At 48.5% G+C, this 15688-nt stretch overlaps 1 protein-coding gene across 8 annotated transcripts in view; it reads left to right on the forward strand.

The window, feature by feature from the left end:
• Positions 1-15688, forward strand: part of huwe1 (HECT, UBA and WWE domain containing E3 ubiquitin protein ligase 1) — a 276367-nt gene that overhangs the window by 230592 nt on the left and 30087 nt on the right. For all 8 annotated transcript variants that reach the window (XM_059949617.1, XM_059949621.1, XM_059949618.1 and 5 more), the window contains 7 exons: positions 989-1227; positions 4259-4547; positions 6168-6267; positions 7509-8055; positions 10286-10754; positions 12287-12405; positions 14734-14890. In XM_059949617.1, the coding sequence (XP_059805600.1) occupies positions 989-1227; positions 4259-4547; positions 6168-6267; positions 7509-8055; positions 10286-10754; positions 12287-12405; positions 14734-14890 (1920 nt within the window). The remainder of the gene's footprint in view (positions 1-988; positions 1228-4258; positions 4548-6167; positions 6268-7508; positions 8056-10285; positions 10755-12286; positions 12406-14733; positions 14891-15688) is intronic.

Genomic DNA, 15688 nt, shown 5'->3' on the forward strand with positions numbered 1-15688 from the left:
ACAGATGCATTGGTTATGATCTTCCAAGATTCACTTGATTCTGGCATGGTTCCAGAGGTCTGGTAGATTGCAAATGTCACTCCACTCTTTAAGAAGGGAGGAAGGCAAAAGAAAGGAAATTATAGGCCAGTTAGCCTAACCTCTGTGGTTGGGAAAGTATTGGAGTCCTTTATTAAAGATGAGGTTTTGGGGTATTTGGAGACTAATGATAAATAAAAGTCAGCAATGTTTCTGTAAAGGGAAGTCTAGCCTGACAAATCTGTTGGGAGTTCTTCGAGGAAGTTACAAACAGGGTGGATGAAGGAGAGACAGTGGACGTCATTTACTTAGATTTTCAGAAGGCATTTAATAAGGTGCCACACATGAGGTTGTTTAACAAGATAAAATCCCATGGCTTTACAGGGATGATACTGGCATGGATCCGTGGAATGGCTGACAGGAGGCAACAAGTGGGAATAAAGTGGGTCTTTTCTGGCTGGCTGCTTGTTGACTATTATCTAAACAGGGAGTAAATTCAAAAATCAGAGGTGCAAAGGGATAATGAGGTAGATTGAGACCAAGAGTCCATCTTATCATACAAGATGTCCGTTTAAAAGTCTCATAACTGCAGGGTAGAAGCTATTCTTGAGCTTGGTGTTACATGCTTTCAGACTTTTGTATCTTCTGCCTGATCTGAGAGGGAGGAGAGAGAATGTCTGGGGATTGGTGAGGTCTTTGATGTGCTGAGCTGTGTCCGCAATATAGTTTCTTGTGGTTAATTCAATCCTTGGAGAAAGGTCTCTATGGGATAAACTTGGAAGGGCAACCTAGTTTGTTTTGACCAATTGGAGCAAAGGGCCTGTTTCATGCTGACTGATTCTATGACTCTATTTAAATCTTATAAACTTCTATGGGGTCTGTTCCTGTGCTGATCGGAGGATTCCAGAATCACGCAGTCATGTGCGAGATGTTCTCAAACATTCCACCTCATGTCTTTGTCCTGGCACAGGAATCAGCCTCCCTGAGGGTGTGGATCCATCCTTCCTTGCTGCCCTACCTGAGGACATCCGCCGTGAGGTGCTGCAGAACCAGCTGGGGATAAGGCCCCCCAACCGTGCAGCAGCCACCGTTGCGGCCACAGCCGCAGCCGCTGCAGCTGCCGCCGCTGCCACCCTGGTAGGCAACCAGGGTGTCACCGAAGTTAGCCCCGAGTTCCTGGCTGCCCTTCCACCGGCTATACAAGAGGAGGTAGGAACCGCTGATTTGGTTTGTTGCATGGGGAAGTTCACCAGGTTGCTGCCTGGATTAGAGAGCGTGATCTAGAAGGAGAAGCTTCAACACAGATCTGATGCTGGAAATCCAAAGTAACACACAGCATGCCAGAGGAACTCAGCAGGTCAGACCACATCAGTGGAGGGAAATAAATGGTCAGTGCTTCAGTCTCGGCCTGAATCAGCAACAGTTTATTCTTCTCCATAGATGCTGCCTGACCTGCTGCGTTCCTTCAGCATTTTGTGTCTGGGTTGCTTTTCTCTGGAGCACCAGAGGCTTAGGGCAGACCTGATCATATATGACATTATGAGAGGTATGGATGTTCAGTATCTCTTTTTTTCCACCAGAGCAAGAATGTCTAATCTCAGAGAAGGTGAGTTTAAAGGAGATGTGCAAGACAAGTTTTCTTAGGCAGAGAGTGATAGGTGCCTGTAACATACTGCTAGGGTTGGTGGTGGACCTAGATAGGATACACGTGTTCAGGGGGTTCTTAGATAGGCACATGGACGTTCATGGAATGGAGGGATCAGTTAGGCATTTAATTACTAGTTTTATTTGTTAGGCACAACAGTGTGGGCTGAAAGGCCTGTTCCTGTACCTTTGTTCTGTAATAGTCACGCGTACCAAGGTGCAGTGTCTTTTGTCTACACGCCATTCAGACAGATGTCCAGACATACTGCAAGTACATCAAGATTTCAAAAAGGTAAGTAGGATGCAGAGTATCTTGTCACAAATGAGAAAATCTGCAGATGCTGGAAATCCAAGCAACGCACACAAAATGCTGGAGGAAGGCCAGGCAGCATCTATGGGGGATAAAAGTATAGTCGTTGTTTCAGGCCAAAATGTCGACTATACTTTTTCTTCCACTAGATGTTGTTCCGTAAATGTTGAGTTCCTCCAGTATTTTGTGTGTGTTGCAGTTGCCGAGAAAGTGCAATGCCGGCTGATAGGGGGCAAAGGCCACGATGAGTGTGATTGGCAGAGTTCATCTGTTAGCGTACCCGAGGTCTGTTCGAGAATTTGATGACAGGAGGGTCGAAGCTGTTCTTTGTGTCTGGAGGCATGTGCACATAACGGTTTTATGTCGTCTACTCAACGGGAGAGGTGAAAAGATGGGTCTGTGATTATGTTGGCAACTGGAAGTGGGGGGAGGGCTGCGTTAACAGCCATCTGCTTTCAGCACTTTTCCCTTGTTTATAATGGGGCTCACTGGGGAGTGTCCCAGCAACATGGCCACGGTAGAGAGGGGCATTCATCCGTTCCGTATGTTGTTGGGGAAAGACGCTGTGCTCTCCCCAAGTTACTGTCTTGTGAAATTTGTTGTTTCACAGCAGCAGCAGTACAATGTAGGACATTAAAATTACTGTGCATTACAAAAACAGTGAGATGACCGTCCATGAACCCATGAAATCTGATGGCAGAGAGGTACATGCTGTTCTGAGTCATTGAATGTTGGTCTTTAATTTTCTCTTGTCTTCTCCCCGATAGTAGTAACCAGAAGGCACGAACTGGATGAATCCTTAATGACAGATGTCACCTTTTTAAGGCATCACCTCTTGAATCTATTCTCAATGGTGGTGAGGTGGCTGAGTCTACAGCCTCTTTCAATCCTACGCACTCGCTCCTATGTCCAATCTCTCCAAGCCCTTCCTAATTTTTAAAGATTTCTTTGCTCACCCCTCAGCTACTTTTCTTCTAAAGAGATGGCACAGCCCATCTGTTCATCTTTCTGTGGGGTTCACTTCCCCTTTGCAGTGTGGCAACCACAGAACTGTGACTCAGCTGGCTTCAGCACAGGCACAGCCCTCCCCACCATCGCGGTCATCTTCTAAAGGTGCTGCCTCAAGAAGGTGATTTTCATCGTTAAGAACTCTCACAATCTGGGCATGGCCTTCTCTTATTACTACCATTAGGAAAGAGGTACAGGACTCTGAAGATACACTTTCAATGTTTTAGAAACAGCTTCTTTCCCTCTACCATCAGATTTCTAAACCCATGAACACTACCTTGATGTTCCTCTTTTCAGAGACATAGTCCTATAGCACAGAAACAGGCCCTTCATGCCGTCTAGTCCGAGCGACCTGGTCTACTGCCTAGTCCCAGTGACCGGCACCTGCACCAGAGGCCTCCATACCTCTCATCCATGTACCTATCCAGCCTTAGCAAATGTAAAAGCATACACCACCTCCACTGGCAGCTTGTTCCACACTCACAGCACCCCCTTCCCACCAAGCTTATGACTTCGAGTTCTATTTATTTTTTTCCAACACTGTTGAGTTGTAAAATAGTTGCATCCAAAGGAAAGAAAACGCACACACACCCATGCGCAGTGAATCTGGGTCACTGGAGCTGCAAGGCAGCAGGGATGGTCACTGAAAGGAGGCAAAGCACTGAGTTAAGAGGAGTTCCCTCTATCTTCTCTGCCCTTCCACCATCCCCTTGTTCTGCTCCCCCATTGAAGTAGCCATATCTCTGGGGCCCTCCTGATTTGTTGCTCAAAGTGTCCTCAAAGCATTCTTCAACATGAAAGGTCCTTCCAACTTACAATCATTTTTATGTGTTGCACTGTATTGCTGCTACAAAGCAACCAATTTCATGACATTTATTTAGAGTTACATCCACAGTTACAGGCCCTTCTGATCCAATGAGCCCGCATCGCCCAGTTACACCCATGTGACCAATTAACCCACTGACCATACATATTTGGATGTGGAAGAAAATCAGAGCACCCGGAGAAACTCAAGCAGTCATGGGAGAACGTACAAACTCCTTACAGACTGTGGTGTGAATGAACCGAGTTGCTGGCATTATAATTGTGTTATGCTAATCAATGTGAAAGGTCTTTCCAACTTACAATATTCTTTACATCTAACACTGTACTGTTACCTCAGAACAACAAATTTCACGACATATGTCGGTGATCATAAATGCAATTCCAATTCTGGTTGAACAGTGGTGATCTGGCTGAGGTTTGATGACTGCTCTGTGTGTGTGTGTATGTTGGCAGGTCCTGGCACAGCAGAGGGTGGAGCAACAGCGGAGGGAGCTCGCGCAGGCAGCCAACCCTGACACCCCCATGGACCCGGTAACCTTCATCCAGACCCTGCCTTCTGACCTGCGGCGGAGCGTGCTGGAGGATATGGAGGACAGTGTGCTGGCGGTGATGCCGCCCGACATTGCGGCTGAGGCCCAGGCACTGCGCCGGGAGCAGGAAGCCCGGCAAAGGCAACTGATGCACGAGCGCCTGTTCAGCCATAGCAGCTCTTCAGCGCTCTCTGCCATCCTACGGAGCACAGGTATCACACTATAGCCCTTCCTCGTGTCACGGATCTACACACTCCCCTGTCCTCTGCCACTCTACAAAACACAGATAGCCCCCGCTCGCATCTCAGAGTGCCCTGTCACAGATCGCCTCCTCCCCATTCACATCACAGTCCTTCCTCGTGTCGCATGTACCCCTCTACCCCTCCTTGTTTCACAGGAGCCCACTCACTTTGCAGCCCTTCCCTGTATCTAGGGTCCTGTGGCCACAATTCATGTTTTCACCCCATACTAGACCAACCTGAGGGTAGAGCCTCTATCACAAATTCACTGGTATTGGCTGCTTCCATTTGCCGAACTGTTCTGCTTGTAAACAGCTGGTGTTCCACTGTCAGGACAGAGAATTTTCTTGTGAAGTTATCTTTAACTAGAGATACAGCATGGTAACAAGCTCTTCTGGCCCAACACAATATGCCATAGGACCAATTAACTGACCAGCCATTACGCCTTTGGGATGTGGGAGGAAACTGGAGCACCCAGAGAAAACCCACGTGGTCACACAGAGAACCTACTAACTCCTTATAGACAGTGAGAGGGCTTGAACCCAGGTCGCTCCTGCTGTAATAGAGTTACACTAGCCGCATGTTGGGGCCATTCAGACTTGTGTCTGTGCAGTCTCTGAGCAGTGCCATTCCTTTTGCCTGGCTTTCCCTGTAAGTGGTTCTCCTAGCATTGGCATCGACCTCTTGCCTGGGAAGTGCCAGTCATGCACCCACAAAGGGCAATAATCCGCTAGCCAGATGACCTACCAACCTACACATTATTGGAACATGGGAGAACATCATCTGTTCACACAGATCCTATAGTGATATGCACAAGCAATTCTGTAGATGCTGCAAGTCTTAAACGACACACACAAACACGTGCAGTCTCTTGCACACAGCTGGAGTAAGCCAGTAAGACTGCCAGCGTCTATGGAGAGGATAACCTGCCTGATTTGTTGAGTTCCTTCAGTATTTGTTTGTGTGTGTGTCCCAGTAATACCATTTATCCCCACACTGCTCTTAACTCTAACCTGTACCATTCCAGAGCTGACCACTCAGAGACAGTACAGATAATTTGACTGTACGCAATGAACCAAGCAGGCAAACACAGATGGTCACACGCATGCAGTGTTGGACTGAAAGGGTGGATGTGCATAATGTCACCGAGGGAGGGTAAAACCTCTAAGGTGGGAGAGGCTCCCTCCATTTGCTCAGTCCATCTACCAACCCCCTTGTTGACAGTCAGTGCTCCCCTTCAAGGGAGATGAAGCTTGGGACCTCTTAGCATAAAGAGATCCATTTATCCAAACCGAGTGTGCACAGAGTCGTGAAAGGTCCTTCCAAGTTTTCATCACATCACAGCACTTCTCTGCGTGACCGTAGACATAAGAGCAGAACTAGGCCATTAGTCCATCAATATAGGCCCAACGTGTTGAAAACCACCTTCACCTTGATACCAATTAAGCCAGCCCTCTGTGAGGGTACTACGAGCCAGTTCCTGCACCAACCTAGCCCCACCCTCCTCAGCATCTCACACACCATCCCTTCCTTGAGACTCCAGCTGGAAACTCGCGTTGAGATCCCTGACTTGCTGGCCTCTTATTACCACAGGCTTCACCGGTCGCTTGGGCGGAAACAGAGGGGTGCAGTACACGCGCCTGGCCGTGCAGAGGAGCGGAACGTTCCAGTGGGGGAGTGGCACGCACAACAGGTACACCGAGCGCAACAGAATAGCACGGCGCCAGGCGAGCATCGGGGATTTGGAACAGGGCTCTGGTCCCAGCACAAGGCAAGGGTTTTGCCTGGGAGTGGGTCTTCAATCTCACTTGTTGTGGTCCTATGTTCAGAGCAGTGAGGGGGGTGGGGTGGATGGAGGCAGGAGTTAAAAAGAGCTGGGCGGCATAGTAACAGCTTGAACAGTCCAGCAGAATGTTACAGGCCGCCGGTCCGACGGGCGTACGCTTGATTCTACACACCCCCCCTCAGCCTCTTCTTCCCACTTCCCACTGGTGTTATACTCTCTTCCCACCCCCACCACCAGCAGCCTGTCTGTGCCTTGATGCCACTCACCCCTTTTCAACGGGTGCAGTGTTGCCTCTGTTCTTCAGAAGGCCCAGCATTTCGCCATCACTCCTCCCACCCACCCGCCTTTCTCTCTCTGCCCCCAACCCCACTGCTGCCCATTCTGTGCCTCTTCTCCACCTCCCCTCCATCCACCCTGACTGCCCCTTCCCCTCACTCCTCCCCTCCCCACGCTAACCTAATGCCACTGTCATTGTTCCATCAGCCCAGCTTCTTCTACCCACCCCCTTCCCTGTGGCCGTTTCTGCTCCTGGCCCTCTGGTGATCGAGCAGTGCTGTGACAGCTGTTGCAGCTGAGATTTTGTCAGTGCCAATGACATGGAACCTCAGCTTTATGCCAGAGACGTTCCCTTCCATTCATTGCAGAGAGGGATAGGGTTAAAAAGGGCTTCATCTAGTGATGAAGCAGCGGGACATTTTCTCAGCATACAGCCTGCCAGTTTTTCTGATAAGCAGCCTCTAAGGCAGACTGCAGTTGTTGAGTTGATTGGTGAGTTAGAACCTGCTTTACAAAGGGGACAGAGCCATATCGAACTGTAAACTCCTGAAAGGCACTTGAATAGTCTCTCCAGAGTTCACTCAAGGCTAGCAGTAGTTCAGGCTTTGGAAAGGGATGCGGCTTTGGAACTGGGCCCAGCCTGATCTCAGAGAATGCTTGAAGGTCTGACTTGATTTTTAATTTGAGAAGAGGAGAGTATAAGCAGAAGGGCCACGGGGAACAAAGTCCTTCCTTGTCAGAATCTTATGTGGTCGTTGTAATGTTATGAAGCTGCCCCCTCAGTCTTTGCATTGACATTTTTTTCTCTCCCCTCTCCTCCTCCCCTGCCCCCCTCTTTTCATCCCTCTCTCTCTCCCCAACCCCCACCGCAGAGCATCGAGTAGCAGTAATGTGGAGAGCCTGCTGCGATTGCGGGGCCGCCTCCTGCTCGACCACGAGGCCCTATCCTGCCTGCTTGTGCTGCTGTTCGTAGACGAGCCAAAGCTCAACACCAGCCGGCTGCACCGGGTGCTGCGGAACCTGTGCTACCACGCGCAGACGAGGGGCTGGGTCATCCGCAGCCTCCTCTCCATCCTGCAGCGCAGCAGTGAGAGCGAGCTCTGCGTTGAGACTCCTCGGCACACCGACGAGAAAGGAAAGCGAGCAGCCAAGGCTGGAGCCGGTTCGGCCGCCCACGAGCCCCGGCCCCTCGACCTCCTGCACAAGATGGAAGCCAAGACCACTAGCCAGTTGTCCTGGCTGTCTGTCTCCATGGACGCTGCACTGGGCTGCCGCACCAACATCTTCCAGATCCAGCGGTCAGGCAGCCGCAAGCACTCAGAGAGGCACGTGGGCTGCGGATCGACGGTTCACATCCACCCACAGGCAGCTCCTGTGGTCTGCCGCCACGTGCTCGACACCCTGATACAGCTGGCGAAGGTGAGCACTAGAGTGGGAGGGTCGGCAGGTGGTGGTATAGGGGTGGGAATCGCTGTTAAAGGCTTCAATCAGTGGGGGCTTGTTTCAGGAAGGCACAGACTGTGGGGGCTTCGGAGCGGTCATGGCAAAGATTCATAAAGCTGTCTGCAATGTCTCACCTAACACCTGCCAGTTTGGACTCCTCCCCCTCCCTCCCTCTTTATCCTGGCTTCTGTCCCCTTCCTTTCTCCAATATTTACTATATATTGTTATAGTTTTCCAGCATCTGCAGGATCTGTTTCTGAGCAGCATCTGCGGGGAGGTGAGGAAAAGGAATTGTTGAGAACCTGCACCTGTTGTTGTTTCTTTTTCCCCTTTCATATGTGCCCTATCACATAACTTGGGTGGTCATGGTCTATCCATTATCATGATTGTTCTGACAAATATTGTACAGAAATGGTTTGCCGCTTTCTGCGCAGTGTGTTTACAAGACAGGTGGCCCCAGCAATCATCAATACTCTTCAGAGATTGTCTGCCTGGCATCAGTGGTCACATAACCAAGACTTTGTGATCTGCATCGGCTGCGCTTACAACCATCCTCACCTGCTCCCATGGCTTCACATGACTGATTGGTGGTTGGGGGGGGGGGGGTGATAAGCAGGTGCTGCATTTTGCCCAAGGGTGGCCTGCAGGTTAGCAGAGGGAAGGAGCACCTTACACCACCTTTGGTAGAGACAAATCTCCACCCGTCCACCCACCTGTTCCATTGTAACAAAAATCTGAAATTACTTTCCTTGTTCTTTTCCGAGGTGTACTCACAAGCCAAGGGGGCACTGTACAGGCATTAAGGGTTAACAGAACTGTTAGAATTGTATAGGAGCTACTTGCTGAAAGCTGCAGGATAGAACACAAAGAATACTCATCACCCAGTCAGTGAACTGATCCACACAGCCACTGCAGATGTTCCCCTTCACCCTCTTAAGTCTGACCTTAAGCAGACCTTAAGTCTGCTCCTTTAGTCACGACTCCAACCTAATGTGAGTGTTGCCCCCTGCCCCTTTTTTTTATACCCTTAAAGCCCCTTATCCCAGTACTTTCCCATGCTACCAGTTGGTACCCACTTATCTCAATGTTCAAAGTAAATTTATTATCAAAGCACATGCGAATATGTCACCATAAACAACCCTGAGATACATTTTCTTGCAGGCATTCACAGTAGAACAAAGAAATACAATAAAGTTGATGCAAAACTACACACAAAAATTAACAACCAATACGCAAATATAAACAGAACATAATAAATATTAAATAAATAATTCTGAGAGTCTGTTGTTGTAAGTCTGTAGGTTATGGAATGCGTGGGTGAGTGAAGTTATCCACACTGGTTCAGGAGCCTGATGGTTGAGGGGTGATAGCTGCTCCTGAACCTGATGGTGTGGCTCCAAAGGCTCCTGTATCACCTCGATGGCAGCAGCGACAAAAGAGCATGGTCTGGCTGGTGGGGTTCCTTGATGGATGCTGTTTTCTTGTGACAGTGTTCATTGTTGAGCACTCACTGGTGGGGTGGGCTTTTCCTAAGATGAGCTGGGTTGAATTCGACAGTTTTTAGATCTGTTGTGACCTTTTGGCCAGGACAGAATTTAAAAATACAGTAAATCACAATTTCCACTGTCATCAAGTAGCCAAGTTGTCCTTGCAACTTGTCAATTTCTTAAGCCCAAACATAGTAGGCTGGGGAAAGGGAAGGAAAATAATACAATGCATACAGAGCAGGATGAGACAAATCTACAGTTTCTCTCCCAGCCAAGATGAGCAGATATAGCAGTCCATTCCTGAAGTTATGTTACTGTCCAAACTTTTTCACGGACTAAGGGGCCAATCAAATGTCACTTTTAGAAGATTTAATTCCTGGTGAAGAGTCTGAAGCCAAAACTTGAGATCTTCATTTCTCCCTGTAAACGCTGCCTGACTTGCTGGGTTCCTCCAGCATTACTATGCAGTCTCTTTTGTTTAATTCTATCCTTGCAGGTGGAATTGGAAAATACATTGTTATCACAGTAACACACACAATGCTGGAGTAACTCTGCGGGTCAAGCAGCATCTATGGAGAGGAATAAATAATCGACATTTCTGGCCAAGACCCTTCATCGGGCCTGGAAAGGAAGAGGGAAGAAGGTGGTGGAGGGTGATGTGGAGACATGGCAATAATAAATTTGACTATTTCTCACTGACTTCGATAATTTTGTTCCAGGTTTTCCCAAGCCACTTCACGCAGCAGAAGACCAAAGAGGCGAGCGTCGAAACCGACAAGGAGAAGCTGAGCAAGCAGCCTGTGACTTGCCCGTGCCTCGGCCAACCGGCAGGTGGAGGAGGGGGAGGGGGCAGCACTGGTGGTACCAACACAGGCATTTCCACAGACTTTTGGGACTTGCTTGTCAAGCTAGACAACATGAACGTCAGCCGTAAGGGCAAGACATCGGTCAAGGCCACACCAGCATCCACCAGCGAAGGGGAGAGCAGCCAAGGCAGCCTGGAGTCGTCTCCCCTGGGCCAGCTGATGAACATGCTCTCGCATCCTGTCATCCGCCGTAGCTCACTGCTGACCGAGAAGCTGCTGCGGCTCCTCTCGCTCATTTCCATCGCTCTACCAGATAAGGCGGCCGAGGTGGCAGCCAACCATGGCGCCGCAGCTGAGGTCACCCTGGCCGGTTCCCTCACCTGTAAGTGGTCAAGCTCGTGCCTTTACAGTCATAGACCTCTACAGCACAGAAACAGGCCATTCAACCCGTTGAGTCCATGCTGAACTTTAATTCCGCCTAGTCCCATAGGCCTCCAGACCTCCCCCATCCCAATGCTTGTTCAAACTACCTTTAAATGTTGAAATCAAACCCATGTCCACCAATTCCACTGGAGCTTATTCCACACTTCCACTAGCCTCTAAGTGAAGATGTTCCCCATCAATATTTCACCCTTTACCCTCAACCTATGAGTTCTCATCTCGCCCAACGTCAGTGGAAAGAGCCTTCTTGCATTTACCCTATCAGTACATTTTTATACCACTATTAAATCTCCCCAGGAATAAAGTCCTAACGTATTCAGCCTTTCCTTATAATTCCCTAAACTTCTGAATGTTGCCCTTGCCCTCAGGCTATGCCCTCTAGTTGTAGCCTGTGCCCTGTTCTTACCAGAAGGGAGAGATTTTGGGAGCTGGCCTGAATTTCTGCTATACTGTGGAGCTGTTCAAGGCATAAAAGTGTATCTGTTTGTAGGTGGGGAGGGGGAATAGTTGACGGATCTGGGAGCTACTTATCCAATGTAGAGTTCTGCCAGCTATTACGTCACATCAGAGAGCTCAGGTGGAGAGTATTCTGAAGAGCAGTCCTGTGCTTGTAGGTTTTTAAGGTCTGCATTTCACCTGTAGAGATTTTTAATCTCTTAAATTTCACCCGACATCCACTGCAATAAGCAGGATCTTCCAGTGACCACCTATTTCAATTTTACTTCCCATTTCCATTCTGATGCATCTGTCCATGGCTTCCCCTAAACCAAGGTTGTGTTGGAGGAGCAACACTTCATATTCCGTCTGGGTAGCCACCAACATGAGATTGAACATCAATTTCTCTTAACTTCTGTTAATATCTCCCCCTCCCTCCTCTTGTTTTGCATTCCTCATTCTGGTGATTGCCTCACCCCTTCTTACCTGCCAATTACCTTCTTCTGGTTCCCCTCCTCATTCCCTTTCTCCCATGATTCACTGTCCTCTCCTATCAGATACCTCCTTCAGCCCTTTACTTGTTCCATCTATCACCTCCCAGCTTTTCATTTCAATCCCTCTTTCCCCCACTCACCAACTGTACTTTGCCCCTCACCTGGTCTCACCTATCACCTGCCAGCTTGTACCCCTTCCATTCCTCCACCATCTTATTCCGGCTTCTGCCGTCTTTCTTTCCAGTTCTGATCAAGGGTCTCAGTTCCAAAACATTAATTGTGTATTTCTCTTCCATAGAAGCTGCTGACCTGATTTCCTCCAGTATTTTGTGTGTGTAGCTCCAACTCAAAGGGCCTATTACTGTGCTGTATCTCTGGATAAATTAATTTTAGTGCATTCAGTTCTTCCTATGACATCTTCCATATCAGTTGGCCTAGTTGGGAATTGGGGTGAAAGGCCTTGACCTCTAGACAAATGGGTAACTGAGCAGCTTCATTTTTTGCCTCCTGCCCATCAAACTAACCTCACTTTCATTCTTTGCAGCAACTCCAAAAGCCACAAAATCTCCAGCAAAGGCCACGTCAGAAGGTACGGTGGGTGCCAACGACAGCAAGGTGCAGAATTCTGGCCTGACGGAGAAACAGCTGCAACTCTCTGTGGAGGTAATGTGACCTCTAGCTTCATTGTAACCCTTGGCTGCCACTAAACAAGCCTCACCACTTGCTGAGTTTTTCACTTCTGCCTTGTATTAACTGGCCACTTTATTACGTACAGGAGTTGAACCCAGTGTGGTCTTGTACTGTTGTAGCCCATACACTTCAAATTTCAACATGTTGTGCATTCAGAGATCCTCTTCCACACACCACTGTTGTAACGTGTGGCTATTCGAGGTACTGTCACCTTCCTGTCAGCTTGAACCACTCTGGCCATTCTCTAACCTCTCTCATTAACAAAGTGTTTTCACCCACCAAACTGCCACTCAGTATATGTTTACTCAAACCACTCAATCTGGCACCAACAATCATTCCATGGTTAAAGTCACTTAGATCACATTTCTTCCCTATTCTGATGTTTGGTCTGAACAATAGCTGAAGCTTTTGACCATGTCTGGATGCTTTTGTGCATCGAGTTGGCTGATTGTGTATTTGCAGGTGTACAGGAGTGCAAGTGTACCTAATCAAGTGGTCACTCGGCGTACACTTGAAGTGCATGAACTCCTCCTGAGCTTCCGATGGCCCTTCCTGGATCCAGGTGCAGCTCAGCGAACACTTGTGTGGATCAGCTTGGTTTTGGATAAGCTTTTGTCGGCCTGTCATCCAGACAGACCATTCCATACACAAGTGCATCACATTAGTAAAAAGGAGGGGCGGCGCACAGTAGCATAACAGCTAGTGCAACGCTCTTCGCTGCCAGCGACCCAGCTTCAATTCCTGCCGCTATCTGTAAGGAGTTTGTGTTTCTCCCCTTGAACATGTGGATTTCCTCCGGGTACTCCATGTTCCAAAGGTGTACAGGTTAGGTTGAGTAAGTTGTGGGCATGCTGTGTAAACTTCACCCCCAGTGTAAACTTCAGACTGTGTTGGCCATTTTGATGTGTGAGTGACAAATAAACAATAGACAATAGGTGCAGAAGTAGACCATTCGGCCCTTCGAGCCTGCACCACCATTCTGAGATCATGGCTGATCATCTACTATCAATACCCGGTTCCTGCCTTGTCCCCATATCCCTTGATTCCCCTATCCATAAGATACCTATCTAGCTCCTTCTTGAAAGCATCCAGAGAACTGGCCTCCCCACTGCCTTCCGAGGCAGTGCATTCCAGACCCCCACAACTCTCTGGGAGAAGAAGTTTTTCCTTAACTCTGTCCTAAATGACCTACCCCTTATTCTCAAACCATGCCCTCTGGTACTGGACTCTCCCTGGTATCTGGAACATATTTCCTGCCTCTATCTTGTCCAATCCCTTAATAATCTTATATGTTGCAATCAGATCCCCTCTCAATCTCCTTAATTCCAGCGTGTACAAGCCCAGTCTCTCTAACCTCTCTACTTAAGACAGTCTGGACATCCCAGGATCCCAGCTAATCTCTTCATAAAATATATATAGACTACGTAATATAGTGTTCCAGGCACAAGGGCCTCAGAGAGGTCAACTGGGAGGCTGAGATTATCTTGAGCTTATGAGAGGTTTGTTCAAGTCTTTGTTAAAAACTGTCTGTGAGCTTGGTTATTTCCGTGGCACCCAGACAGATACATGGGGCTATACCAAGGGGGAGAAACACAATGCGGAATGTAGAATTGTAGTTACAGAGAAAGTACAGGTAGACAATAAGATGTGAGGGGCCTGATGAACTGAAAGATGAAGGGTTCACCCTTTTAACATGCAGGAGATCTGATAACAGTGGGACAGAAGCTGTCCTTGAGCCTGCTGTTGCATCTCACAGGTTTTTATTCTCTTCTGCCTAACAGGAGAATATGTCCGGGGGTGAGTGAGCTCCTTAATAATGTTGGCTGATTTCCCGAAGCAGCAGGAAGTGCAGACAGAGCCAATGGAGGGGAGGTTCATTTGCGTAATGGGCTAGACGTCCAGAGTCTTAGGATGAGGGTTAGTGAGCCGTGGGAATGCTCTATTGGCCAGGAAGTGTGGCGACACTCACACGCTACCCCCCAGCACAACCTCAGACTGTCTTGGTTGTTGAAGCAAATGACGCATTTCACTGTATGTTCTGATGTGACACACAAAGCTAATTTTATAAATCTTTTGAGTTCTCTTTGTCAAATGTCCAGCGATCAATTCTTATCCTCCCCACTCGTCTCTGTTCACTTTACCCATCCCCTGCCTCAAAAGGAATCAGTCAGTCAGTTCCTCCCTCCCCGGGAACTCATTGCTGACTTCACTGTGGCTCCTGATGGGCATGTTGTTAATGTGTCCGGGGTGGTTGACATTTGTATCTCCCATCTGTGACTCTTCCTCTGTGTTGTGTGACAGGTGTTGACCTCCCACTCGTGTTCGGAAGAGGGTCTGGAGGACGCGGCGAATATTCTGCTTCAGCTGTCCAGAGGGGAGCCAGGGACCCGGGACACTGTCCTGAAGCTACTGCTGAGTGGAGCTCGTCAGCTGGGGTACACGCTGTGTCAGCAGATAGGTACCTACCTCTCTTCTATACGCTGGTCAGCAAGGGAGTACACGCTTAACGCCTCCCACCCCTGGTGAAATAGAAAATAGAACACAGCTCAGTGACAGCCCTTCAACATTTTAACCTACTCTGAGATCAATCTAACTCTTCCTCCCTCCATTTTTATTTTGTCCATGTGCCTTTTTGCAAGCCTTTTAAATGCCCCTAATGTATCTGCTTCTACCATCCCCCCACCCACCCCAGCAGGATGTTCCACACATCCACCACTCTGTGTTAAGAAAAAAATAACTTGCCTCTGACATTCCCACACCCCACCCAGTACCTTCGATCACCTTTAAATGATGCCCTCTCATAATAACCTTTCCACCCTCGGAGAAAGTCTCCTGCTTTCCACTCTCAGAATCAAATGGCCTTTGAGTATTTGCCTCTTTTCCCAGTTTATTTGATTCTTTCCACTTGCGATGCAGAGGGCAGATCCGCTGCTTCACAGCTCTGGAATCCCAGGTTTGATCTGTGTGTGTCAGCACATTCTCCCTGTGTGGGTTTCCCCCAGAAGCGTGTGGGGTTGGTAGATTAATTGGCCGTTGGTACATGGGTGACGAGTAAACTCTCGGGATTGTAGGGTGAATGAAATGGGATGAGTATGAACAGGTGCTTGATGTGTGGCGTGAGTCCGAAGGCCTTGTCTGCACACTCAATAGCAAATTTATGCTTAAAAGTTCTTATTGTTATAGCTAAGTTCACTAAGTTCCATAGTTCCCACATAAGATGTTGCCGGGACTTGACCTGAGTTACAGGGACAGACTG

The sequence above is a fragment of the Hypanus sabinus genome, chromosome 24 (genome assembly GCF_030144855.1).
Source record: "Hypanus sabinus isolate sHypSab1 chromosome 24, sHypSab1.hap1, whole genome shotgun sequence".
NCBI lineage: Eukaryota > Metazoa > Chordata > Chondrichthyes > Myliobatiformes > Dasyatidae > Hypanus > Hypanus sabinus.